Below are 27,282 nucleotides of genomic sequence, written 5' to 3'. Positions count from 1 at the left end.
CCAATCTAGATAGTATCCCATTTTTAGAAAGATAAATTAGTTCAGAGATAATAAGTAAGTTGCTCACCCGCATCCACTTAACTGGGGCTCAGTCTCGAGTCTTTTTTTCTTTTTCAATTTTTACTCCAAGGCCATTCTAAACCTTTAAAAATCCAATGTTGCCACCCAAGACAACACTGGGTAAGGGTCTAAGGTGGCTTTTGTTTTACAAAACGATCACGAAGAGCACGCTGCTCTCTAAGGGGATGGAAATAGCCATCCTCCCAAGGGCGTGTGGATGGGCGGCCCCCGGGGAGACAGTCATAACTGGGGAGCAGTACGTTTGCACCTTACCTGAGGGGGCGCGTTAGGTCGGGTGGGGAGGCGCATGCGCAGACCCAGCGGCGGCCGGCTCCGCCCCGCGCCCACTATTTATTCCCAGAATCCCTCGGTGTCGCACCAGAACAGCCGTATCCTTCGGAGACTGGGGGGGGGGGGGTCGGGGGCGGCGGCGTCAAGATGGCGGCGGCGGCGGTGGCGGCGGCAGCAGCGGCGGCCGCGGCTGCATCTCTGCAGGTGCTAGAGATGGAGAGCATGGAGACGGCCGCCGCCGGCTCGGCGGGGCTGGCCGCCGAAGTCAGAGGCAGCGGCACGGTGGACTTCGGGCCTGGGCCTGGCTTGTCTGCAATGGAGGCGAGCGGGGGCGACCCGGGCCCGGAGGCCGAGGATTTCGAGTGCAGCTCTCACTGCTCGGAGCTGTCATGGAGGCAGAACGAGCAGCGGCGCCAGGGCCTCTTCTGCGACATTACCTTGTGCTTCGGCGGTGCGGGAGGCCGCGAGTTCCGGGCCCACCGCTCGGTGCTGGCCGCCGCCACCGAGTACTTCACGCCCCTGCTCTCGGGCCAGTTCTCCGAGTCCCGCTCGGGCCGGGTGGAGATGCGCAAGTGGAGCTCCGAGCCCGGGCCCGAACCCGACACGGTGGAAGCCGTTATCGAATACATGTACACCGGGCGCATCCGCGTCAGCACGGGCAGTGTGCACGAGGTGCTGGAGTTGGCCGACAGGTAGGTGGCGGAGGCGGGATGTGCAGGGCGGGGGTGGGGATGCTCGCCGACCGAGGGCCGCATCCAGGGAGGGCGCAGGAGAAGGCGGGGAGGGCAGTGCCCAGGGTGGGCTCGAGTGAGCCCTGACGAAGTGCATTCGTTTGATACTTATTGAGCGCCTGCTGTGTGCTGTGTGGCCGCCCCTGCGCTGGGTGCTGAGGTTGCAGCCTGCCAGTCCGGCGAGGGCGCCCTGTCAGACTCCAGGTGAAGTGACAAAGGCAATGAAGAAGGTCCGCATGTAATAAGTACTATGTTGACATTTAAAAAGGATGAAAGGATAGTGATTGCGTAGAGGAAAGACCTTTCTGAGGAGGTGACATTTAAACAGACCTTTAAACGGCAACGGAGTACTGGCCATGCAAAGATGGGGAATGACCATTCCTGGCAGCGCAAAGGCCCTCGGGCGGGATCTCATTTGGCTTAGAGAAGAAGTAAAAAAGGAAAACTCAGTGATCTAGTGGGTGAAGGGGAGAAGGGTGTGTGAAATGTGTTGGAAAAAGGAGTTTGGGTTTTACTGGGTGATGGAAAGCTGGCTAAAGAAATTATCTGATTTAAAATTTTATTTATTTATTTATTTATTTATTTTTGGCTGTGTTGGGTCTTCGTTTCTGTGCGAGGGCTTTCTCCAGTTGCGGAGAGCGGGGGCCTCTCTTCATCGCGGTGCGCGGGCCTCTCACTATCGCGGCCTCTCTTGTTGCGGGGCACAAGCTCCAGATGCGCAAGCTCAGTAGTTGTGGCTCACGGGCTTAGTTGCTCCGCGGCATGTGGGATCTTCCCAGACCAGGGCTCGAACCCGTGTCCTCTGCATTGGCAGGCAGATTCTTAACAACTGCGCCACCAGGGAAGCCCCTGATTTAAATATTTTTAAAGATGATTCTGCTGCTGTGGAAGATGGATTGTAGGGGGCCCAGATGGATGTTCCAGAGACTAGGTAGGAGGCAGGTGAATGCAGTTTGGAGATGGGGAGGAGTCTTTGGGGGCAGTATTATGTTACACATTCGTTATTTGAACAAATACCTATTGAGTACCTATTATGCATCAGTTCAGACACTGGGTTCTAAGCTGCTGGGAATTCAGCAGTGAACAAAACAGACAAAAGTCCCTTTCCACATTGCACTTACATTGGTAGATGGACAATAAATAAAACAGCATGTGAGGTGATTGCTAGAGCTGTTTTGAAAAATAATGGATGGTGGGGCATATAGAAAGTGCTGGTGTAAAGGAGCTGTTTTAAAAATTGGATGGATAGAGAAATCCTCGTGAAGAAGAAGACATTTTGCAAAGATCCGAAGGAAGTGAGGTTAAGGGTGTTTCAGGTAGGGGACACAGGTGCAAAGACCCTGAGATGGTGCTTGTCTGGGTGTTAGAGAATAGCAAGAGGCCAGTGTGGCTGAATCAAAGGGATGCAGGGTGAGAGGAGTAGGAGAAGCCTGAAGGTGGTAATGGGGATGAATCCGGATCCCACAGGGCCTTGTCAGCCTGTGGAAGGACTTGGGCTCTTACTCTGAATGACATGGGAAGGTTTGGAGTAGAGGAATGATGCAGTCTGATTTGGAGAATGCTGCTGTGTTGAGAAAAAGGATGAGGTGGTGGGGAAGGGGCTGCAAGGGCAGAAGCAGAGAGATTAGTTTAGGAGGTTGTGGCAGTGGTGGTAGAGGTTTGGATTGAGGAGGGAGAAGGAAAAGTGATGAGAAATGCTTTGATTCTAGACATATTTTGAAGGCAGAGGAGATGAATTTGCTGATGGATTTGATGTGGGGGGGTAGGGAAAAGACTGCTAGTTTTTTGACCCACTGGAAAGATGGAGTTTGTTCATTATTTATTTAGATGTGGAAGATTGCAGGAAAGTGTTTGGGAGGAAAATCAGGAGTTTGGTTTTTGGTCCAGGAAATGTCTAGTAGGCAGTTGTATAGATGAGCACTGGGAGCTACAGATTGGCAGGAAATTAGCATATAGGTAGTAATTAAAGCCTCGGGACTGGATGAAATTACTTAGGAAGAGAGTGTAGATAGAAAAGAGAAACAGCGGGACTGAGCCCTGGGGTTCTCCAGACTGGTAAAGAGGAACCAGCAGAGGAGACTGATCCCATGGAAGCCTAAAGTGTGTCAAGGAGGGAGTAGCCAATCATGTCAGCTCTGTCAACTGTAAGCGATCATTGGATTTGGTGATAATAGAGGTCCTTGATGGCACTGACAAGAGTCATTTAAGTCTGACTGTCAAGAGGATCAGAAAAATGATACACATGGACATGTGTGGAGAGGAGTCCAGGGAGGTCTTCCCCCCCGCCCCCAAGATAGGAGATAGTGGAGCATGTTTGTGTGCTGATGAAAAATGAATCTGTGGAAGAGGAGAAATTGATGTTATAGGATCAAAGTCCTTGAAACCAAGAAGGGGATAGAATCCATATCGAAAGTGGAGAAGTTGGACTGGGAAGGCAGAGTATAGCATACAGCTGTTAGGCAGACAGATTGGATAGTGGGAGAGAATTCCCCGGCAGTCCAGTGGTTAGGACTCGGTGCTTTCACTGCCGGGGCCCGGGTTCAATCCCTGGTCGGGGAACTAAGATCCCGCAAGCTGCGAGGTGCGGCCAGAAAAAAAAAAGATAGTGGGAAAATGAAGTTTTTGCCTGACTGCTTCTGTTTTCTCAAAGCATGAGATTGGGTCATCTATTTGAGGGTGGGGTTGGGTGGGTGGATGTAGGTCTGAGAGAAGAGAGGGAGGTTTGTTGAATGCAGATGGATAGAGAAGGGTCATTGCACTCACTCAAGCTACGTTTGCTTCTGTCATGTGAGCTTGTGTTCATTCAGATTTACTGCTGCTTTACTGGAGAATTGGGGTGAGGAGAGGAGAGAACACCCCAGACAGTTTACTTAAAACTTTAACTTCTCTCCATATGTCAGTTGCTGAGCAGCTGCCTTGTGTTTGGCACTAAGTGCCCTGCAACCATCACATCCAATTTCACCCATCAGCTCTGAGGCAGGATTCCTTTACTACCTCCCCACCTCCCCCCATATACTCTTTCTGTTGATCATACCTACCTCGCAGGCACTTACAACCTGAAGAGATAATAGGAAGTGCCCAGCATGATGCCTGTCACATGGCACATGCCTAGTATACAGTAGCTATTATTTTCATAGAGCAGTGTTTCCAAATACCTGTCCAAGGGGATACGTGTCGGCTTACTTGGAGTGCCTGCCAAAAATCAGAAGTAGGGGTGGGGCAGCCCAGGAGTGAGTGACCCTGGCACCCAGACATGTTTGAGAGCCACTAGAGCTCTTACCACTCAACCTTGTCTTTGTTTCACGTCTGAGATGGTGTGTTCTCTGGAGAGGGTGAAGGGAGCCTGTCTTGAAATTAATCTTCATATCGCAGTCAGTTATTAAGCACAATAATCATAATAGCAAATGATTACTGAAGTGAGAGAGGCCTGGACTGATGAAGTCATTCCTTTTTTTTTTTCTTTTTTGGCCGTGCCAAGCGGCCTGTGGGATCTTGGTTCCCCAACCAGGGATGGAACCCGCGCCCCCTGCAGTGGAAGCGCGGAGTCTTAACCACTGGACCGCCAGGGAAGTCCCGATGAAGTCATTCTTACATTATTTAATGTTCTCAGTTCTGGGGACTTACTCTTTAGCAGTGGTCTCAAATTGGCCACCCTTGGGGCTGAATTCTGCCAGATTAATTTATGTGAGCAAACAACATCTAGTCAGCTACATGCCAAACTACTTTCTTTACTTTTTTAACGTGGACCATCCTACATGTTTTCTGTTGTTGTTTTATTTCCTGGCTTCTTCAGATGTTTTCGTTTGCCTTGCCTCACCTGCTTTAATGAGAACCCAGCTCAGGACAAAACCCCTGAGCACCACCCCTGCCCCCACCCCTGGGCTACTCAGGGAGAAAGCTCTGGTGAAGAGAAGATTAAAACCTCTGACACAAAGCCTGCACCGCCATTCCCTCTGAGAGCTGACCAAACAGCCTCCCAGGAGTCACAGTTCCTGTACCATGTAGCTGATGCTAAAGAAATTCTCTTCACTGAGACCCAGCCTCATCTAAGAAGAGGCTGGTTGCTGGCAAAGGACTAGGGCAGGATGGCAGAGACAAGTTTGGATTGGGATTTGCCTTTGCCAAGGGCAAATTAAAGTGGAAATAAAGTATGGGACTGTTGTACTTTATTAAAGGATATGTTCTGAAACACCTTACATAATCAAAAACTCTGTTTTGTGTGTGTGTGTGTATTATACATACTTTGTATGATATATAATACATATAAACTATCTAATGGAAATAATTTAAAATATATCATATAAAGATGATTTTTATATATGCTTTTAAACCTACTTTTCAGGACAATCCTTTTTAAGTTGGGAGGATATGCTTTTTTCAGGTGTTGTGCGTGAAGTGAGATGAAGCTTACATTTCAGTTTGTATAATTCAGATGCACTCAAAGTGCAGCCACATAAAATATGCACATTTGAAAATTAATCCTTTCTCTTTTTCTTGATTTTAGGTTCCTATTAATTCGTTTAAAAGAATTTTGTGGAGAATTTCTCAAGAAAAAACTTCATCTCTCTAATTGTGTGGCCATTCATAGCTTAGCTCACATGTATACTCTAAGCCAACTTGCTCTGAAAGCTGCGGATATGATACGGAGAAACTTCCACAAAGTAATTCAGGATGAGGAGTTTTATACTTTACCTTTCCACCTCATTCGAGACTGGCTGTCGGACTTGGAGATTACAGTTGATTCTGAAGAGGTTCTATTTGAAACAGTTTTGAAATGGGTTCAGAGAAATGCTGAAGAGAGAGAGAGATACTTTGAAGAACTTTTTAAATTGCTCAGATTGTCCCAGATGAAACCTACTTACCTTACTCGTCATGTCAAACCAGAGAGGCTGGTGGCCAATAATGAAGTTTGTGTCAAGTTAGTGGCTGATGCAGTGGAGAGGCATGCTCTTAGAGCCGAGAATATACAGTCTGGCACGTTCCAGCATCCCGCTTCTCATGTCTCATTATTACCTCGCTATGGGCAAAACATGGACGTGATCATGGTTATTGGAGGCGTGTCGGAAGGAGGGGACTATTTAAGTGAATGTGTGGGATATTTTGTCGATGAGGACAGATGGGTAAACCTACCCCATATTCATAATCACCTTGATGGACATGCTGTTGCAGTAACAGAATCCTACGTGTATGTTGCTGGGTCGATGGAACCTGGGTTTGCTAAAACTGTGGAAAGGTATAACCCAAACTTGAATACCTGGGAACACGTTTGTAGTCTGATGACAAGGAAGCATTCTTTTGGACTAACAGAAGTCAAAGGGAAGCTATACAGCATTGGAGGACATGGCAACTTCAGTCCTGGTTTTAAAGATGTGACTGTTTATAATCCCGAGCTTGATAAATGGCACAACTTGGAATCAGCACCAAAGATTCTTCGAGATGTTAAAGCACTAGCCATTGAAGACCGGTTTGTGTACATCGCTGCCCGCACTCCTGTGGACCGGGACACTGAAGATGGATTAAAGGCTGTCATCACTTGTTACGATACGGAGACTCGACAGTGGCAAGATGTGGAATCTTTGCCACTTATTGACAATTACTGCTTTTTCCAAATGTCTGTGGTCAATTCAAACTTTTATCAGACAGCCTCATGCTGTCCCAAGAGTTATTCTTTAGAAAATGAAGAGGCAGTAAGAAAAATTGCCAGCCAAGTTTCCGATGAGATCCTTGAAAGCTTACCTCCAGAAGTCCTAAGCATCGAAGGAGCGGCCATTTGCTATTACAAAGATGACGTTTTCATTATTGGAGGCTGGAAAAACAGTGATGATATTGACAAACAGTATCGGAAAGAAGCTTACCGATATTGTGCTGAGAGAAAGAGGTGGATGCTTCTTCCTCCCATGCCACAGCCTCGTTGTAGAGCCACTGCCTGCCATGTGAGAATCCCATACCGGTACTTGCATGGCACTCAGAGATATCCTATGCCTCAAAACTTAATGTGGCAGAAGGACCGGATCAGACAGATGCAAGAAATACATCGACACGCCCTAAACATGCGACGAGTGCCAAGCTCTCAGATAGAATGCTAGGTTCTCTGATATGTGCAGCTCAAAACAGTTATACCTGTTCATGAGGCTGAAGATACCCAGACTGTTACTTGAAAAAGTATGTCGATAACTTATTTTCTACATGAACTGATTATCGCCCCATATAAAGGAAATATAGTCAAAAACTGAAGAATGGGAAGATCAATTCAATACATGGTAATTTTTGTTAGTTTGCAGTCTTTATCCATCTTTGATTTGTGTGTGTGTTATCTTTAATAAGATCTTATTCAGCTAAGTGGAAAAACCAGGTGTAGTTACTTGACTGTTTGTCTGCCAGCAAGTTATAACTCCTTTGTCTTAGGGTCTTATGTTTTGAACATGCTTTAAGCACCAGTTATATTTGCACATTTACTTTGATAATCTTTTTCATTTTTTTCCCGAATGGTTGGTTTTGACAAGATCAGAATTTATGCATTGAGCCGTCATCTACAGGAGGTATGTGCAATAGTGAGATTGAAATTTGAAGGAAAAAGCACAATATTTCAGCAAGATGATTTCAGAATCTTTGCATTGATACTTTTTTGTATTTGTTTATCTACAAATGCTATCTTGTTTATTTCTGGAAGAGATGATTGATGAGAAATTTGTGATTGGCTCATGTATTTTTTGAGTATTTTTCATTTCTTCAGCAACTGTGTTATGAACTTCAAGTCATCACTCTGAGACAATGGTAGTTGGCAAGAGTACTGATCTTTAGCTGATTGAATACAGAGGAAGTTATATCTGTGAAATTTGTTTCTCTAAGAAGAAAAGTATTATTAGTCTAGAGTAAGAAATCAAAGGCACTGAAAAATTTAAAAACGCTTTTTTCGGGAGTTGCAGGCTTATTTGAAGATAAATTAATGAGTGTAAATAATGCCAATGACAATCGACACAATGCCTTCAATTTTAAATTTTGCTCTGATGCATATTGTATGGAATCCGTACCATTCCTTTCTAAAAGAAACTTTTTTCAAAATGGGAAGGAAGTAACAATTTAGAGAAATGTTGCTAAAGAGAAGCCTTATTATTTCTCAGCCTGGATTATTACAATGTTTTATCTAGTTGCCCTAGACTTTCATTGGAACTTTGCCTGAGCCTAGAATACTACATTTGGGCGCATAATTATGGCTCTTAAAAATTTATCACTATGGTTATCTTTTATTTATTTTTATGCATTCTTCTGATACTCTTATCTGCGCCCAGGCTTTATGCAAATTACCACTTAGGTTGACTTTTAGCGCTCAGTTAACATAAGGGACTCCTGCTCTAATGGTTTGAAGTGTGGGTCCAGTATACTTCTCTTGTTTCTTTCAGAATGTCTCTACCTTCTTAGACATTCTGAAATACCATTCTAGAAGGTGAATTCCAAGTACAGTGATTTTTTTTTTTTCCCTAGTCCAATATAGTTAATCTTATTAGTTGGATCAAACATCAAAAGGAAAAAAAGCACAACCAGGAATTTTGGCTCTCAGTGTGCTGTGAGACTGTTAATGTTTAGCCCTTGGACTCTATACTAAGAACTTAACTGAAATTTCTGAATTGGTATCCCTGCCTAGGACAAAGTTTTTCAATAATGTGTTGGAAATCTGCTTTAAAACCGTTTAATTTAGGCCGGGGTAGGGATGGGAGACTGCAAGTCTATTTCTATATGAGGATATATTATCCTACCCCACCTCTACTGTTTTCTTAATTTCCATTTATTTGTAGTTATTTTAATAAAAGCTATTTGGATTCTGAGAAGTGCTAAGTAGTTGTGAGAGGTCTGTGCAAGTAAGACAGAAAAGTTCATTGAATGAAGTTCTCATTTCTCTCTGATAAGACTGTGCTAGCAAACTGCCTTTTCTTGGTGCTGTTGAAATAATTTAGTAGCTCACTAAGGTGCCAGTTTCTCTCCCGAAGGGTGTAAGGTTTTTGATTGCCTTTTTTTTTTTTTTTTTTTTTTGTCTCAGAGTTGTCTTCTGAGACAGTCATTACCAAGTTATTTGTAGGGTTATCTTTTTTTCACATGATGTGGCAGAAGTCATAACTCATAAGATTTAGGTATAATCTGGTTTTGAAAACGTGATTGAAACTGTTGTTTTTTAACTCGGCAGGCAGCCTAGGCCATGGCTGGAAAGAGAGGGTAAGTCCTTCCTTGCATGATGATGTGTGCAGGGTTCCTGACTACTGAATTCCTAATTTTCATATTTGAATTCACATGTGTGATTTCACATCAGTAACTTGTGTTTCTGAAATATCCTAACTAACTTGTTAATAAGGAAAGAAACCAGATTTGCTTAAATCTGTTCAAGGCTGACATTCTGAAATTCTAAACTGGAAATAACTTCCCGCAGTATTTGGAAAGGTTCTGATTATGATGACCAGCCTAAAATGGCTCTTTGGGAAAGAAATTTCCTTTTTGATGAAAACTTAAAGATTGTGTTTGATAATTTAAGCAGTTAAAAATACAGCTTTAAAAAGACAGCTTAATATGTATTCAAGCAAACCTTTTTTGCTTTTGTTTTTGTTTTGTAGAAGGAAAAGAGAGGAATTGATTATACCAAAAAGTAATAACTATACATAACTTTGAGTGAGGCTGCTTATATCTTAGAATGGATATCCTTTAACTATACCTACCCCACCATGGTTAAAAAAAAAAAAAAAAAATCAGTGTATATATTGAGAATGTCAGTCATGAGCTTAGTGTTTAAGTAATACATCTCACTTGCAGTTGTTTGCATGATTAGTCTTGTGTATCTTGATATCCAACTTTGCTTTTGCTGTGCCAATTCAAAACTACTTTGCTAAAAAAAAAAAAAAAAACCTCAAAATTCATTGACATCAATTTTGTCTTGATTACTTGATTTTGTATTGTATTTCTGGGACCAAAAAAATTTTGAAATCTTTTTTTATGTAGGACAGAAGTTTGAAGCTGGAAAGATAGTGTTTATGGCAGATTTCTGTTCTTTTGTATATTAAACTCTTCAGGCTGCTGGTAAGGCAGTTTCTAGGGCACCCTTTTTTTCCTCTTTATGTTTCTTGCTAGTGTAGACGTGGTATGTTTAAATACTTCATTCTCTGCTTCATAATTCTAATATGAACACTATACTATTGGTAGACACATAAGCTGAATTGTATATTTTAGTTACTTGGCCTAATCAAGCATAACCAAAGGGAGGTTTTTTTGTACTTGCCTCAAACTAAGCTTAAATAAGAAGGGTGTATCGGCCACATTTCATGTCTTTTCCAAATATGTAGAATTGTGAAGCAAGTTCTCTGCCTACACTAGAAACATAGGGTGTTTATAGGTTGTCATTTAAGTGTAGAATATTTGGTGAAACAATTCAGTCTCTCCTTTTTTAAACTGTTAAACATTCTGTCACAGTTCATCACTCCAGTTTGTTACTTTCTTGAGAATAGTCCATTTTTGTTTTTGTTATAATGCTTACATTATAATATGTTTTGGTCATTGGAAACAAAACAGCTCATAGTCGTGATGTAATACAATAACAATAACATAATAGTCATTTTTACTTCAAGGAATTTAATTAGATAGCCAAATAACCACTCTTTGTTGATTACCTTTGTAGGGCTTTTGTCTTACTCTCCATGCCCATTACTGGAAATGTCTGACAGTGAAGCACATACAATAGAGCACTTGTTAACTTAATCCTCCTGCATAATGCACTCGTGAAAAGTAGTGCTTGCTACATGGGTGAAGATCTTACGATCCATGTGCTGGGGCTCTTTGAGTTATTTGTAAAATAAATATTTAGTTCCAGTTGATACAGTGAGTTTTCTGGGCTAACAGTATCAAGCCCCTATCTACTGCAAGTATAATCTTGACTGCCCCCCTTTAAGTCAGAGGAGATGTAGAATTTAGGACACTTTGAGACATGACGTTGTAAAATAGCTTGTTTTATGTTCCTAAAGCTATCTTGTTCTGTGTTATAGCTACTAATCATCTCAATGTAAGTTTTAAATAAATGTATTTCTTTAGAGCTGATTTGCACTGTGATTTTTCCTTTTTAATTCTGCACCATTGAATATAATTGCTTTCTTCCTCCCCCCTTATTCCCTTCAGTCATGCAACCCTTGGCTCCCTTAAGTTGAACACTTTCCAATACTCTTACAAGTTTAAACACTGCATTTATTTAAAAGAAAGAATTCTTATTGCTGAGACTTTTTATTAGCTAAATGAAGAGGCTCATACAGGTAGGGTACTTGTCGAGGCGGAATACTTTACTTCATCACGCAGTGCTAATCCTGTGAAGTTGTCTCGTCTAGCTGCGTATTCCCCAACGTTGGCCAGCCCTGGTACCACACAGCAGCTCAGAGCACTGCGGTATATACTCATGTCATGAGCATCATACCACTCTTCAGTCTTTTCATCATAGCACTCAACATTAAAGGTGGTGGTAAAGCCATTAAAGCCACCCACCACAAACAAGAGGTCGTCTACCACCTCGATACCAAAATTGCTACGAGGATTAAACATAGTGGGGATCGTGCGCCAAGTATTAGCCGCTGGGCTGTAGGCTTCCGCACTCCTAAGTCGATTAGCCCCGTCAAAGCCGCCTACCTGTGGACAGCAGAGGAAACACAGCTGGCTGTTAACCATCGCTTCTGTCTGCTGAGGATGCCCTCTTTGGGGAGGGGGGGGACCAGTGATTTCATACCTCCCTCTTCCACTGTCTTCCATGGAAAAAAGCTTTCAAATTCTTCCCAGTGGTAGTGTAAACCTATTTGCTAATAGAAAATCTAGGGCTATAATTTTTGTTGTACAAAAGAAACTCACCGCATATATGTGTTCTCCATAAGCAATTACGCCTATTCCACTCCTCCTGCTTCTCATGGGTGCTATGACTGTCCACTGATTACTCTCAGCCTCGTACACTTCTGCTGTAAACAGGCATTCATTTCCGTTAAACCCACCACATATGTAGACCTGTGTGAAGAGAGTTCCAAGATTATTAAAATTGGGGAGCAGAAAGAAAGGGTGTGTATATGGTGGTGGCTGGGGGCAGGGGACACTTCTGATGCCAGTCTTCAGTCTGAGTTTCTTTTTTCCACATGTGCATGCATTGCTTTTTAATAAGTCAAATCAGAAAAGATAGTTACAAAGGGCCACTTAGTCATTTGATGAAGGAGTTAGTATTGCAAAGTGAATACTGCCACTTCTGTTTTCCATCTATTATTTCCAGGCTTGTTTGCTTTCACATCTCCTAACCCCACCTCCCCCCGGCGTCTTACCTTTCCGTGGAGTGTTGTGGCACTCGCATCACTCCTCTGTTCATGCATGGGGGCAATGAGTGTCCACTGGTTGGTCTCTGGCTCATAACGTTCAGCAGTGTTGAGACGCACGTAGCCATCAAATCCTCCCATGGCGTAAATAAAATTACTGAGGACTGTCACGCTGACGTAGCAACGCCTGGAGTGCATCGGGGCCACCTGGTGCCACGTTTTCTTGACTGGGTTAAAACGCTTAACACTATTGAAATAGTCTACACTATCGAACCCCCCAATGATATAAACATAGCCTTTCAAATAAGCTGCCCCGTGGTAGGCACGAGGACTCTCTTCCTCACAAGTGACATTCAGCCATCTGTCTGCCCGAGCATCATATGCCTCAATGGCATTGGTGGGGCTCCCACCACTCCAGCCACCAACTGCAAACAGGATGGCATAGGGCAGGCGGGGCCTGGTGAGTGGGTTGGTGAAGTCAGAATTAGAAGGTCCGTTCATGTTTAGGTCATACATGGCCCTCAGTGCATTAATGATGACTGGCTTGCATTCCTCGCTGTCTTTGACATAGTCATTCATCTTAACATTGTTCATGAAGTATTCAGCATGCATTAGAGCCAGGCGAACCTAAGAAGGAAATACAGAAAGCCATTCAGATGAGGTATGGTGTCTGGAAAACCCATGTCCTTAAGCCCGCAGTTTTACAGTCTCCTCTGAATGCAGTAGGGTCATGTTTTGTTTTGTTTTTGTAATTTACAGCTCACAGTTTAAATATTTGTTTTTTGGAGGTGGTATACATTTGGATGCTGAGAATGAGCGAGATAGAAGCCACCTCAAATGGTCACAGAGCTAGTCCATTCCTTGGCCCCTGGACAGGACTGTTAGACCAGAAAGAGCTGCGGTCATTGTTCAGTAATTGGATATCTATGCCTCTATATGTAAAATTACATGAATTAGCACCAAATGGCTACAATTGAGTGCAACGCTCATGATCTGGTTTCTTGTCCAACTCCTATTTTGGTTGGGGAAACTCACAGAAGGAAAGGGGTGAGAGGAAGACCCTTTAGAATTCTTTTGAAGGCCTGCCCTCTCCTTCCCCCACTATCAGGGAGAATCTTGGTCAAAGAGAATATAACTGGAGCAGAAGGAACTAGCAATGCCAAGGGCAGAGAAAATCGCAAAATTCCAGAGAATAGCAGGGGATGCCTTCTATAGATGTACATATATAAGTATATGTAAGTATGACCACAGCCTTGGAATCTGTCAAACATCTGAGTATGGCTCTTGGGACAATCCCTCTGGGATAAATGAATCAAAAGTGAGCAATTAAGGGAATTCTCTGGCAGTCCAGTGGTTAGGACTCCGAGCTTCCACTGCAGGGGCATGGGTTCGATCCCTGGTTGTGGAACTAAGATCCCACAAGCCATGTGGCGTGGGCAAAAAAAAAAAAGCAATTAAGCATCCCACAAAAGAATAACTAAACGACCTTGGGAAGCAAAACTGAAATATGCTGCTTCCTATTTTGGGGGTCATGAGAAATCCATTTTAAAATGGCCTCAAATACAGCATCTTCTTGCTTGACGTTGAGCTCATCTTTCTCAATGATATCCTTAAGTTCAGTGACTGAGAGCTCTAAAAACTCTGCTGAGACTTTCACCATCTCCTCAAAGTTGTGCAGTATGAACATGTAGGCCTTCCGCCTCAGCTCGGGGCAGTAGTAGTAGTCTGTGAACTTGCAGATGCCGATACAATTAACCAAACACAGCTCCGACTTGAGGAACTCACAGCAACCCCTGACAATACCCATGATGTTAAATTGGTCTGCAGCAGCCAGTAGGTTCTCCACGTTCTCTGGTGTGATGGGGATGGTCCGGGTGTACGCATATTCGATAATTAGCTTCATCATGTCGGGGGAAATGCCAGGGATGTTGTATACCTTCTTTTCAGTGTTGTTCCAGCCACTTGTAAACAAAGCTCTGGAAGAAAGAAAGAAACTAGCAGTCACTGAAATATTTCTCTCTAGTTTGCCATGTTCCCTCCCCCCGCCACCTTCTCTTGTTGTGGAAAATTTGGACATTTTCCAAATAGCGTGCACAATAAGTCAATTGGAAATAAATTGGCGTGAGGAAGCGGGGTGGGGGGGGGAGGAGGGTAGGTTTTATACAGTGGTCAAGAGAACCTTTCCAGGAACTTTGACTTTGGTCACTTTTATTCCTGTCTTCATGATAAGTAGGCTTTTTCCCATTTTGTGGATGGAGAAACTGGGATCTACAGCTGGGAGTAAGACCCAGGTCTTTTTCTGTCTCAGCCCATTGCCCACCAAATTCTACCTTAATTAAGGAAATTAAACTTGAGCAAATACACTTTTAAAACAAGTATTATTCAATCAACACATATCCAGAATCCGATCGCTTCTCACCTCTCTCATTGCTACCTTCTTGGTGTGAGCTACCACCAGCTCTTGCCTAGATTATTGGGAGTAAACCTCCCAACTGATCTCTCTGCTTCTGCTTTTGACACCTCCAGAGTTTATGGTCTTATCCCAGCCACCAGCATGATTCTTAAGAGTTTATGCTCCTCTTCCACTCAGAACCTTCCACTGACTTCCCTTGTTACTCAGAGTAAAATACAAAGTCCTTACCAGGGACTACAAAAGACCTCTGGGATCTGGACCGTGAATACCTCTCTAACCATATTTCCTCTCGCCTTCCTCCTCACCTTGCTCCAGCCCTGCTGGCCTTGCTTTCCTTGAATACACCAGAGATGCTTTCATCTTTGCACTTTGCTTTGTACTCTGCCTGGAAGGCTCTCCCAAGATCTCTGTTATTTCCCAAGACCGCAGCCCCTTGAAGTCTTTGCTCAAATGTCACTCTGTCAGCAAAGTGATAATCCTATTTAAAATTACCACTGACCACTCTCTATCTTCCTTTTTTTCCCTAGCACTTATGATCTAATATGTATTTTATTTATTAAATGCCTGTTCTCCCTACTGGAAGGTAAACTTTACGAGAACAGGAATGTTTATACATTGTTTTATTTCCAGTACCTGTCACAAAATAGGCACTCAATAAATAATTATTGAATGAGTAAAATGACTACTATTCCACAACAACTTATTGGGTCCCTACTATGTAGCTAGGTACTTCTCTAGGTGTTGCAGAGGACAGAAGTCCCTGCCCTAATATATTTTTCCTTCCTTTTTCTAGGAAGTTTAAGGGAATGTGGGCTCAGAGATCAAATTCTCTAGAGAAGAGTTCTGAAAACCTACAGCCTCTCGGCCAAATTCAGCCCAACTCTTGTTTTTTGTACTGCACATGAGCTAAGAATATTTTTTACATTTTTAAATGGGGAAAAAATATTTTGTGACACCTGGAAATTAAATTCAAATTTCGGTATTCATAATTAATTTTATCGGAACACAGCCATGCCCTTTCATTTAATACTGTCTGAGGCTGCTTTCCTACTAAAGGCAGAGTGGAGTAGTTGTGACAGAGACTGTACGGCCTGCAAAGCTTAAAATAGTCACTATTTGGTCTTTTTGTATACCCTGCTCTAGGTCTAGATGAATGAGAATTTTTAGCAACGGGTGGCACGCACTTATCATATCTTCATTGGAACTGAGTACTCAAATATTTTCAGCTCATGAACAAACTAGGTCTTTTACTTCCTGGGTTACGATAGTTTTGGCTCAAACTCCCTTTTTCTTCTGAAAAATATTTCCTTGGTTCTTTCCCCTCCTCCCCCTTCCCACCCTCTCAGTCCTTGTTAATTTGTCACCCTGTTTGAGATAGTCTCAGATAGGGGCTTAAGGGGTGGCTGAAGTGGCATTGTCATCTAGGTTTAAGCAGGAAATCCACTACAGGTGTCCAACCTTCCCAAAGGTTGGTTTGGGTGAAAATCAAAGAAAAAAAGCATCTGGCCCACCAATAGTTGGTTGAAATCTAGTTGAAAACGAGACAGAAGAGGCGCTGGCCCTAACTGTGCCTCTTCAGAAGACAAAGGAGCCAGTCTACAGGAGCCCAGGGCTTTGACAGTGTCCCTAAACTTAAGAAAATGGGGCGGGAAATATGAAATGAACCAAAATGTCTCAGAATGAGCCCCGTTCCCCCTTTTGGCTTAGTCCAGCAACCCTGTTATACCTAAAGTAGGAACTGCAGCTACAGAGGATGTTCTTGTGGGCATTGAACTCAAAGCCATTGACCTTGATGACCACGTCGCACAGCTTGCCCTCTAGTCTAAGCTCGTTGAAGATCTCACAGGTCATCGCACTCATCTTCCTCTCCATGTGAGGCTGGTGGAAACATGTGGAGGCCACCGCGCTCTCCATCTCCATGGCACCCTGGGACAAGCGGAGAGAGGCTGCTCTCCTAGGGTGTCGGGGAGGATTGTGGGGGCCCTTCAGCCAGCTGTCACTCCTTCTCCCTACTACATCTCTCATATAAGGGCCTAGCAGGCAGCCCAAGTTCCAGAATCCTGGGCCCTTAGTGAGATCACTCTCAGGATTGTGCTCTCAGGTTCTGGAACTCTCTCCTGTCCCTGTCCTCCTTCCTTCCCCCCCCCTCCCCCAAGGCATCACTCAGGCTGAAGACCACCTCACATCTTCCGCAACCAACCAGGAGCAGGACGTGACCGCCAACACCACGTAAGACTTTTGATTCACTCTAGCTCCTGCTGCCCACTTCCGGTGCTCAGTCTGGCATCTCTGCGGCATCCATCTACCTTCTTCCGCAGCTTGGCACTTGGCTCCCGAGACACTGAGTTCGAGGAAACCAAGTCAGAGGAGGCAGAAGGGAGAAGTAAAGCTGATGGGTTTTCATTCTGGCCCAGATGTCCAGGGCCCTCCTGCCCTCTGGACTGAGTCACTCATCTTCTGTGATGAGGAGCGAGCCCCGTGAAGGAAGCACCTTCTGGATGTTCAACACAACTCACTTATGGCTCCTTCACACCCCCTCCCATCTGCGGCCTTTTGGTCATGCAAACCTTAAGCCTGGAAACGTCCATTCCGGTTAGGGTTTTTGTTCTAAAAAGAGTGGCACCCACCCACGTAACCCCAGCCTCTTGGGACACTCCCCGTCCCCACCAGCCCCCGCCCCGCCCCCCCCCACCCCCCGCGCCCCGCCCCCCCCGCCCCCCCCCCCGCGACCCGCCTCCCCCCCCCCCCCCAACGGCGGAAGCGACGCCTGCGCAGTGGGGCGGCGGGGGCGGTCGTTGTGCCCACGCCGCCAACCGGCCGGCGAGCGCCATGGCGGAGGAGGTGAGGCGGGAGGAGGAGACCGGCGTGAGGCGGGCCCCGAACCCCCGGGCGCTCCGAGACCCCCACCGGGCCGCCTGGGCCTCGCCGTGCCACTGCGGCCCGTAGGCGCCCAGGCCCGGCCGGCGCCCCCGCTCGTCCCCCGCGCCCCCGGCCCGGCCTCGCCGGCCTCCCCTTGGGCCCAGCGCGGTGCCGGGGTCAGCGGTTCTCTCGGGTCTCGGGACAGGTGAGCACCCTGATGAAGGCCACGGTTCTGATGCGGCAGCCCGGGCGGGTGCAGGAGATCGTGGGCGCCCTCCGCAAGGGCGGGGGAGACCGCTTACAGGTACCGCGGGGGGGCTGGGGATGTGGCCTGCCCAGTGCGCCTTCCCGCTTTGCTGCGGACACCTGCAAGCATGCGTTCATCCCCTAGAAATGGCCAGGTGTCCGAGGGCAAGACTGTTTTGCCTTGGGGGAGAGTCCACCTGCCCAGAAACCTAGATTTCAAATTTCTCAGTAAGGTCGTGCTGTAGACAGAAAGCACCCCACACACCAGGTCTCCGGGTCTTGTTGCCCTCACTGGCCGAGGTTGGTGGGCTCCCCAAGAAGGCACAGATGTGTAGATGGGCCAAAAGGTGGGGGCATCTTAGGAAGGACCAGGGCATTGAGATGGGTGCTATTGAAAGAGTGGAAGGGGTCCTGATTCTGCAGTCCCCACCCCCATCCTCAGAGAGGCTGGGTCTTCTCTGGGTTAGCACAGGTACTAACTAGGGTTAGTTCTTCCTTCAGCGCTTCCTAACTCCCCCAAGGCTTTGCCCGTAGACTGGCACTGAGCTGTTTGGACTTCCATAATCATCCTCCCTGGCTGGCACAGGGCCACCCTGGAAGGAGCCTGTCTAGGCTTCATCTCTCTTTTGCATTTTAGGTCATTTCTGATTTTGACATGACCTTGAGCAGGTTTGCATATAATGGAAAGCGATGCCCTTCTTCTTACAGTAAGTCACATGCTAGCTTGCTTCATTGGGCTTGACAGGATGATGGCTTCTAAGGGGCAAGTAAAAGGAGTTCTGTGTTTTTGCAGATATTCTGGATAACAGCAAGATCATCAGTGAGGAGTGCCGGGAAGAGGTGGGTTACTCCCTTCTTTGCTCAGAAATGGCTATCATATACGACTTCCAGTGGTTCTTGGTTAGGACCAAAGATTCCAGGGTTGAGACCTTAGAAGATTAATTTTTTAAAAAATTGTTGTTATGCTCAGGTGGACCTAGTCTTAATACACTGAGACAGCTTTTCCTTATTGGCCAAGACATGTGATGATGGATGGTTGGAATATGCTTACTGCTATCTGTAGAACTTAATAGGAGACTTCGATGTTTGTTGTTTAACCCTCCCACAACTCCGAGAGGTGGATAGAATCATTACTGTCTCCATTTAGCAGATGGAAAAACAGAGGCTTGGAGAGGTTTGAGCAACTTACCCAAGGTCATACAGCAAGATGCAGAGCTTGGTTTTCCCATAGATCTGATTCTGTTCCCGAACTCTTTTCACTATATTATGCTCTTTCCTTGATAGTATAAATGTTCTTGGTAAGGCAGCAGGTACCAAGAAAGACTTCTGAATTAATGTCTATGTATGAAACTCCCGTTTCCATAAGATGCATACAGATATTGTAAAGCGATCCCTGTAGCCTTGGAGTTCATTTTACTTTGCTCCGTGTTCTTCCCATCAGTGTCCTCTTTGCCAGAGCAGAGCTGTGCTAGCCCCTCGTTTCTCTGCAGGTTGCTGAGCTCTTTCTGCTAAATAGCTATATCATTTAGTTCCACTTGATTATGAAGTTCACCAAATTGGTTACTAAGTGGTCTGTTGGTCTGCCATATTGGTCAGATCTTCTAATACTCTGTCATGATTACTGGTTATTAAGATGGACAGTGGGGCTTCCCTGGTGGCGCAGTGGTTGAGAATCTGCCTGCCAATGCAGGGGACACAGGTTCGAGCCCTGGTCTGGGAAGATCCCACATGCCGCGGAGCGACTGGGCCCGTGAGCCACAACTACTGAGCCTGCGCGTCTGGAGCCTGTGCTCCGCAACAAGAGAGGCCGCAATAGTGAGAGGCCCGTGCACCGCGATGAAGAGTGGCCCCCACTTGCCACAACTAGAGAAAGCCCTAGCACAGAAACGAAGACCCAACACAGCCATAAACAAAAATAAATAAATTAATTAATTAATAAAAAAAAAAGATGGACAGTGAATTATAGATACCTCTTCTGTTTCTACACTTGTCTCTCTGGTGATGCCACTTGCAGCTTAAGGTAGATTCTGGCTCCACCACTGATTGCCTTTGGCAGATCACTTTTTTTGGTTCCTCACATCCCTGATCATAGCAGCTTCCAGAGAGCTACATCCACAAATAAGACAATAGGTTTGGATGCCCTCTCTAGGGTAAAGAAGCTAGAGAACATTAAGATTTGTGGCTTTGGGCTTCCCTGGTGGTGCAGTGGTTGAGAGTCTGCCTGCCAATGCAGGGGACGCGGGTTCGAGCCCTGGTCTGGGAAGATCCCACATGCCGCGGAGCAACTCGGCCCGTGAGCCACAATTACTGAGCCTGCGCGTCTGGAGCCTGTGCTCGGCAACGAGAGGCCGCGATGGTGAGAGGCCCGCGCACCGCGATGAAGAGTGGCCCCCACTTGCCACAACTAGAGAAAGCCCTCGCACGGAAACGAAGACCCAACACAGCCATACATACATACATAAATAAAAAGAATGTAAGCAAGACAAGAATAGCATTAAAAAAATAATAATAATAAAAAAAAAAAAAAAAAAAAAAAAAGATTTGTGGCTTTGATGGGTTCCTGAAGAAATTAATAAAGCAAAATTTATGTAAGAAATCTTTTTTCTTTTTAAAAATTTATATCCTGGGGGCTTCCCTGGTGGCGCAGTGGTTGAGAATCTGCCTGCCAATGCAGGGGACACAGGTTCGAGCCCTGGTCTGGGAGGATCCCACATGCCGCGGAGCAACTAGGCACGTGAGCCACAACTACTGAGCCTGCGCGTCTGGAGCCTGTGCTGCGCAACAAGAGAGGCCGCGATAGTGAGAGGCCTGCGCACCGCGGTGAAGAGTGGCCCCCGCTTGCTGCAACTAGAGAAAGCCCTCGCACAGAAACGAAGACCCAACACAGCCAAAAATAAAATTAAAAAAAAAAAATTTATATTCTGTTGAATTCTGTTACACTTTCAGAAAAATGTTCTCACTCAAGAAAACATTGAGAATCTTAACACATTTTAGGAGCTTTCTGTCTTTGTCAGTCTTTGTATTTAACCCTCTTTTGGACTGATGGTCAGGGACTCCATTTGATCTCATAATATTCCGAGACCATGCACGTATTAAAATTAAAATGTTTTACTTAGTCAATTCTCATTTTTATTGGGCCCTGTTAACTGCCTGAGCCCGTGTGACACATGATCCCTGAAGCAGCCTCCCTAGATTGTGGAAGGTCCTGGCATGTGGAAGGTGACCTTAGCCAGAGGAGGTGCACAGAGATGCTCCCCGTGAGGTTGTCCACCTGACGTTGGCAGAGCGATGGAGTTATCCCCTAACATGCTGTGTCCCAGGCTCCAGTCTTCTAGTTCACTTGAATGATTTTTGCCAGATCTGTTTAAATTACCCTGCTTTTAAAGATCTGAATGCAACTAACTTGCAAACGAAAGAAGCAATCTTTATGAAAGCATGAGTGTGCTATTCTAGTTTTCTTTCTTTTTCTGACATACATTAAAATGAATCCCAAATCACTAAAATGAAAAGTGTTTTTATCCATGTACCCCCCCCCCAAAGTTATCTTGCCTACCACCTGAGAAAATGTACCACATTTTGGGAAATACAGCGTTAAATCAGTTCTTACTGATTAAGCGGGAGTGCAGAGGGATGGCCAGCTCTGCAGCTCCAGTCACTCCCTGACATGAAGTTGCATCTTCTAGGTGACTTTTTTCTCATGCTGGACTGTAGGACTCTGCTGGGAAAAACTTGATGTGGACTAAACGGCTTTTCTCTTCATTTGGATGTCACAGCTCAAAGCGCTTCTCCACCACTATTACCCAATTGAGATTGACCCACACCGGACCATCAAAGAGAAGTTACCTGACATGGTGGAATGGTAAGTGATGGTGGTGGTGAAACGCCCCTGGCCCTCACGATGCTTGGTCTGGACGGGGGCGTATTTTTCCTGAGCTTTGGTCAGATGCAGGCTCCTTTACCTTACTGAATGCTTAACTGAAGACCACAAGCCCAGCTGCTAGAACAAATTGTCCAGATACAGCCAGGCTACGTGTGGCTACTGCTAGAGTAGAGGGCTCACCAAGTATCCTTGGAATGAGTTAGAAGCCCCTTAGTTTGGGGCAATAAGTGCTTTGGGGCAATAACCCTCCTAAGGAAACCAGTATCACTGGGCAAACCCCAGTTCTCCAGAGAGTGGGGTCACAGAGGAAGGGATTCAGAAGAGCTTTGACATCAGCAGCAACTTGCCCAGCTCTTGTGTTGCTACTGTGTTGTTGTCTCACCCTCTTCCTTTAGGGACAAGCAGGGTCCTTCAGGAAATGGCCCTGGGGAAAAGGATGAGGCTTCCGCTGTCAGTACTTCAGAGGGGACTCGGCCCTGAGATGGGAAAGGTCACTTTACTTAGTGGTTTGAATTTGAGGTTTTGTGGGGTGTGTGTTTCCAGGTGGACCAAAGCGCATGAGCTCCTGTGCCAGCAGAAGATTCAGAAGTTTCAGATAGCCCAGGTGGTGAGAGAGTCCAACGCAATGCTTAGGTGAGCTGCCTGCTCTGGAAAATGTTTCTGCCAGACTGTTTGGAATGGGTTTGCTCACAAAAGAGAGGCTGGGAAGGATCGAAGAGGAGTCAGTTGCTGGGAGAGTCAGAAGCGATCTAGCACCATGAGTAGCTGACGTGGAGAAGGTTCCTCTCTGGACACAGCCAGAGAATTTTCTATCCTTGGGTGTGTCCTAGGATGCAGTCTGCCTGCTGGTAGTGGATGTGGTATGAATATGACCAGGGCTCCATCTCCTAGGACAAACAGCGTCTAGCTCATTTTTCCCAATGGTAAAAAGACTTTTGGGGTCCCCATGGTGACTGGTGTTCTTTATCCAGACATGGGAGTTGGCCGACCTAGGACCCTTGATCGTCCGTGGCCTTCACAGTGCAGCTGTCTGCTGGAGTGTTCTTTACTGGAGGAGGGATGAGGGCACGTAGAGGAAGGAGTCAACACGGGTGCCTTCCCTCAAGGATTGTGTGTCCTGATTGGGGAGAGAGGCTAGCTCGTGGAAAGCCAGGAGAGTAGACATGTGCAGACCCAGTAAGTGCCTGGGTGGGTTGGAGGTGTTCCCCAGTGAAGCTGCCTCAGGATAGCTGCCTGGTTGTATTTTGCTCAGGCAAAATAATCCAGAAACAAACAAACAAACAAAAAATGTGGTTATATGGTGTATATGAAGTTCAGGGACAGGGAGAGCAAATCAATGGTGATGTGAAGTCAAAATGGGGGCGATGGCATCGACTGGGAAGGGACATGAGGGAATCTTGACCTGGTTAGTAACTACATGTGTGTGAACATACGTAAATATGAACTGAGCTGAACACTTAAGATTAGTGCACTTTAATAATTTACTCTATGTATTTTATACCTCAATTTAAAATGTTTTTTAAAAAATGTTAAAGATGTAACCCAAATAGAAAGTAAAGAACAGTCGCAGAGGCAATGCCATTTCAGAACCGTTCATGTCACTTCAGGGATGGATACAAGACGTTCTTCAACACCCTCTCCCAGAACAGCGTTCCCCTTTTCATCTTCTCCGCGGGCGTTGGGGATATCCTGGAAGAAATCATGCGGCAGAGGAAAGTGTTCCACCCGAACATCCACATCGTCTCTAACTACATGGAGTTTGATGAAGATGTGAGCTGGGGCCGGAAGAGGGGTGGGGACCGCCAGCCAGGGTGCTTCACCCTAAATGTTAACCTTGATGGGGGAGGTGGGAGGGAAGACATGCAGGCTTCTTTGCTCTCAGCAGTTATTTATTTATTAGTGCCAGCTAAAGACAGTCGCTTTTGAAGGACCCACTCTTGGGTGTTTGGCTGACAGTTGACTCTGCCAGGGAGGACCGAGTTTAGGGCTCAGCCAGGCCCCGTGTGACTGTCATGGCTCGTGTGCCATCCTAGGTACTCAAGGGCTTGGACTTGGACTTGTTTTTCTTGAGCCAGAGGTGGGCTGCTCTGACTCACCTGTGTTCTGACTTCTTCCCCTTAAAACCAAGGCTGGAATTTTCATCCCTGTGACCTGTGGTTAGGGTGTGGCCCACAGCCGAGGTTAGCGCACGTGTAGCCAGGCAGTGCTTGTATCACGGGCTTCATGCTTTCACCAGAGTAGGTGATCAGCAATATTTGATGATCCCTGTTAGTTTAAACCAGAGGTTGTAAACTTTTTCTGTAAAAGACCAGGTAGTAAGTATCTCGGGCTTTGTGGGCAATATGATCTCTGTCACAACTACTCTGTCACACAAAAAAGCACCCATAGACAAGATGTAAACAAACGGGCCTGGCTGTGTTCCAGCAAAGCAATTTACAAAAATAGGCCAAATCTAGTCCACGGGCCCTAGCTTGCTGACCCCTAGTTGGATCACAATGAAGTTTTGGCATTATCTGTGGCTTTCAGGATTCCCTTTCCTCTGTGGCAGAGACAGTGGAACACTGGTCCTGAATGGGTCCCTGTAGCCCTTCTGTCTGTCTCTTGTCTTGATTATTTAGGGCTTCCTGAAGGGATTCAAGGGCCAGCTCATACACACCTACAACAAGAACAGCTCCGTGTGCGAGAACTCTGGTTACTTCGAGCAGCTTCAGGGCAAAACCAACATCCTCCTGCTGGGAGACTCCATGGGGGACCTCACTATGGCTGATGGGGTTCCTGGCGTGGAGAACATTCTCAAGATTGGCTTCCTAAATGACAAGGTAGGTAGGAGACCCGGGTTCTTCATGGCTGGCTTCTCCTTCATTCCTGTTAACGAGTGCTTATTGAACACCTTCTGTGGGCTAGACACTGTGTGAAGTATGAGAGGCACAGAGGTCAGACACAAACCATAGTCTCATAGGAAACAAAAGAAATACCCAGTGGTTACAGCTGTGCACGAAGCACACGGCGTGACCCAGAGGTCAGAGCACTTCATCAGAGCCCACACTTACCGAGTGCTCACCGTGTGCTGTGCACATTAACCCAGTTAATCTGTACAGTCATACTCTGAGGTAGTGACTATTATACCCAGTTTACAAATGAGGAAGCTGAGGCAAGGGGCTTAAGTAACTTGCCCAAGGTGACATAGTTTAGAAAGTGGTTGGGCTGACTACCAGTCCTCCTAAATCATACCAGTAGGGCATGATTGAGATGGGAGATGTTGGTATTCAGGATGTGGGTTTATAATTTAGAGAAGGAAAGCATAGGAACAGACCAGAGGTTGACGGGGTGAAAACATAAGGTCACAGAGGGGCACAGTATGGCATCAGGCTAGAAGGCCTCCAGTTCTCACCCTCAGCCAGCAGGTGCTGAAGCCTGTGAAGATTCAATCCAGATAGATTAGAGGTAACATCTGATACTTTTTGTTTCTAATCGTTGTGACGGTCCTTTTGGCACTGACCCAAGGGTTAATTGTGGCAGCCTGCATCCGTGGCCATCTGTGTCTCCAAAGGGCAGGTCCCGGTAACCTTGAACTCCTCCTGGGGAGTCGCAGCTTGAATGCCCTCTTCCCCAGCCCCAGGTGCGCAACAGTGGGCAACGCGGAGGGCAGGGCGCTGGGGGACTCTCGGTCTCTGCTCCCCGGGCAGGTGGAGGAGCGGCGGGAGCGCTACATGGACTCGTATGACATCGTGCTGGAGAAGGATGAGACGCTGGACGTGGTCAACGGGCTGCTGCAGCACATCCTGCCGCAGAGGGACTGGACGGAGATGCAGGGCTCCTGAGGGCGGGCCGGGGTCAGGCCCCACGGGCTGTGACGAGGAGGGGCTTCACCCGAAGGCTACTCTGCTCTGAGCACTGCTCCTCCCCGTGCTGCAGAGAAGAGTCCGGGCGGCTGGGAGCTGCTGGCCCACGCCCCTCCCCCTTTCCCTGGCTTCGTGGTTTGTGTTCTCCGGAGCCTTGAGGGACCCCTGCCAGCCCGGAGGGCAGCAAAAGCCATTCTAGATGAACTGTGGACCTTCACAGTGTTAGCACTTTAGGAATCATTTGGTCCAGGGAATCTTTTTTCCAGTATTTTTTAACATGGGAAGCTGCTCTTCAAACAAATCTAATATGTGAAACAGATCAAAATAAAAAAAGGAAAACACAGAGCTGTTCCGATTGGGGTGGGGGCGGGGCAGAGCCTGTACCTCCTGGTTCTGGAGGCGCAGGAACCTCCGAGAAGCGGCTAGAGCTCCACGGAACACAGTTTGAAAACCCCTGAATTAGCCCAGGAGACTCTGAGCACAGCGAGCACAGCCTAGTGTGTCTGTGGGCATCACGGTGGGCAGGCAGGGGTGGAAGGGGGTGTTTCTGACCTGGAATGGTTTGACTTGATTCTCATGCAGCCGTTAACCTTGAAATTCAGCTGGGATCAGCTGAGTCTGGCCGGCCCTGTATGCAGAGCCCCCTCTTTATGGGTCCCTAAAGTGATCCATATGAGTGTGGATTTTCACTGGTGCCCTTGGCTCCTGTCCCTCTTCCTCCTCCACGGCCACTGAAATGGATGACTGAAGGGCGGTTGAGTCGGGACCTGAAGGGAGCAGGTGCTCAGGTAGTCAGGTTCATTCCCTCGTCCGCCTGCCTGGTGGCTGGTAAGTTGTGTTTGTCTGCAGCTCAGCAGAGAAAGTGGCGGGAGTGTTGACTGAGGGCCAGCTGTGTGCACCCAGGTGCTGCAGGTGCCGTTTCATCCTCACAGGGATCCTGCAGGAGGTATGGGTCCACTTAGAAAGGACCAGTCCTTTGCCCAAAGGCCAGAGCTGGGAGCTCGAGCTGGGGTTGCAGTGTTTCCGCCAGAGCCAGCCTTCTCTTCTGTGTCGCGCTGCCTCCACACGGACTTAGTTCAGGCTGCCCTGTTAGGCTTGCGGGAGGGTGGTTATCCTCTGAGGCTGTCACCTCTGTCAACCCCGAGGTGCTTTCTATGCTTTGGGACCAGGGAGTATCAGTCACTGGCGACCATGGGGAGCAGCTCCGTCTCTCGGGGGATCTTGGGCAAGAGCTCGGTGCTTGTGGGGGCAGTTTGGGGTGTGAGTCCAGTCAGTCATTTTCTCTCCCAAGCATCCCCCCCACCCCACCCCCTTGGATGGCTTGGGTCATCTCTATCGCACTGGCCAGAGTCCAGCCAGGCAGGTGAGGGCAGATGGCCTGATGAGTGGCTGAAGCAACTCCTTCCTCAAGACACCAGAGGTTTGAACTCAATTACCTTTCTTTCTGGCAGGAGGGAGAAGCACCAGGCAGGTGGTAACAGCTGGCGGCCAGGAGCAGGGAGAGGTGGGAACATTGTGGTATTAGAAACGATCTATGTGAAAGGGGAATCTGACCTGTGTGGTTTAATTTAACCCTTGAGCTTGGCATGTTGTGTTTGAGTTCAGGGAACTTGTTTTTCCATTCAGCTGGGACCCTTAGGAGATCAGGATC

The 27,282-nt window shown here is 46.6% G+C and overlaps 3 protein-coding genes across 8 annotated transcripts; 2 read left to right on the top strand and 1 right to left on the bottom strand.

Annotated features, from left to right (window-relative positions):
* The first annotated feature begins 339 nt into the window (after positions 1-339).
* KLHL11 (kelch like family member 11) lies at positions 340-17,022 on the top strand. 3 transcript variants are annotated; one of them, XR_005017688.1, is made up of 4 exons: positions 340-1,043; positions 5,587-7,342; positions 9,262-9,290; positions 16,961-17,022. XR_005017688.1 is itself a non-coding variant. In XM_036835615.1 (2 exons), the coding sequence occupies exons 1-2, from the start codon at positions 499-501 to the stop codon at positions 7,166-7,168; spliced, it is 2,127 nt and encodes a 708-aa protein (XP_036691510.1). In that variant the 5' UTR covers positions 340-498; the 3' UTR covers positions 7,169-11,148. The 3 variants fall into 3 exon arrangements, 1 of the variants encoding a protein (XP_036691510.1); XR_005017687.1 differs by lacking the exon at positions 16,961-17,022 and having other exon boundaries at positions 9,262-11,148; XM_036835615.1 differs by lacking the exon at positions 16,961-17,022 and having other exon boundaries at positions 5,587-11,148.
* KLHL10 (kelch like family member 10) lies at positions 11,318-16,852 on the bottom strand. Its single transcript, XM_036835616.1, has 5 exons — positions 16,531-16,852; positions 13,878-14,367; positions 12,401-13,018; positions 11,946-12,095; positions 11,318-11,729 (listed from the first exon to the last, which is right to left on the bottom strand). The coding sequence occupies exons 1-5, from the start codon at positions 16,827-16,829 to the stop codon at positions 11,355-11,357; spliced, it is 1,932 nt and encodes a 643-aa protein (XP_036691511.1). The 5' UTR covers positions 16,830-16,852; the 3' UTR covers positions 11,318-11,354.
* A 559-nt stretch (positions 17,023-17,581) lies between the features above and the next one.
* On the top strand, positions 17,582-25,956 carry NT5C3B (5'-nucleotidase, cytosolic IIIB). 4 transcript variants are annotated; one of them, XM_036838392.1, is made up of 9 exons: positions 17,582-17,645; positions 17,869-17,967; positions 18,547-18,616; positions 18,703-18,749; positions 21,683-21,768; positions 22,333-22,422; positions 23,397-23,559; positions 24,408-24,608; positions 25,476-25,956. In XM_036838392.1, the coding sequence occupies exons 1-9, from the start codon at positions 17,634-17,636 to the stop codon at positions 25,608-25,610; spliced, it is 903 nt and encodes a 300-aa protein (XP_036694287.1). In that variant the 5' UTR covers positions 17,582-17,633; the 3' UTR covers positions 25,611-25,956. The 4 variants fall into 4 exon arrangements, with proteins under 4 accessions (XP_036694287.1, XP_036694288.1, XP_036694289.1 ...); XM_036838393.1 differs by having other exon boundaries at positions 25,403-25,925; XM_036838394.1 differs by lacking the exon at positions 22,333-22,422 and having other exon boundaries at positions 25,476-25,925.
* Positions 25,957-27,282: the final 1,326 nt, after the last annotated feature.

The sequence above is a fragment of the Balaenoptera musculus genome, chromosome 20 (assembly GCF_009873245.2).
Source record: "Balaenoptera musculus isolate JJ_BM4_2016_0621 chromosome 20, mBalMus1.pri.v3, whole genome shotgun sequence".
Lineage (NCBI taxonomy): Eukaryota > Metazoa > Chordata > Mammalia > Artiodactyla > Balaenopteridae > Balaenoptera > Balaenoptera musculus.
The sequence above is the reverse complement of the archived record's forward strand: the minus strand, read 5'-3'. Positions and strand labels throughout refer to the sequence as shown.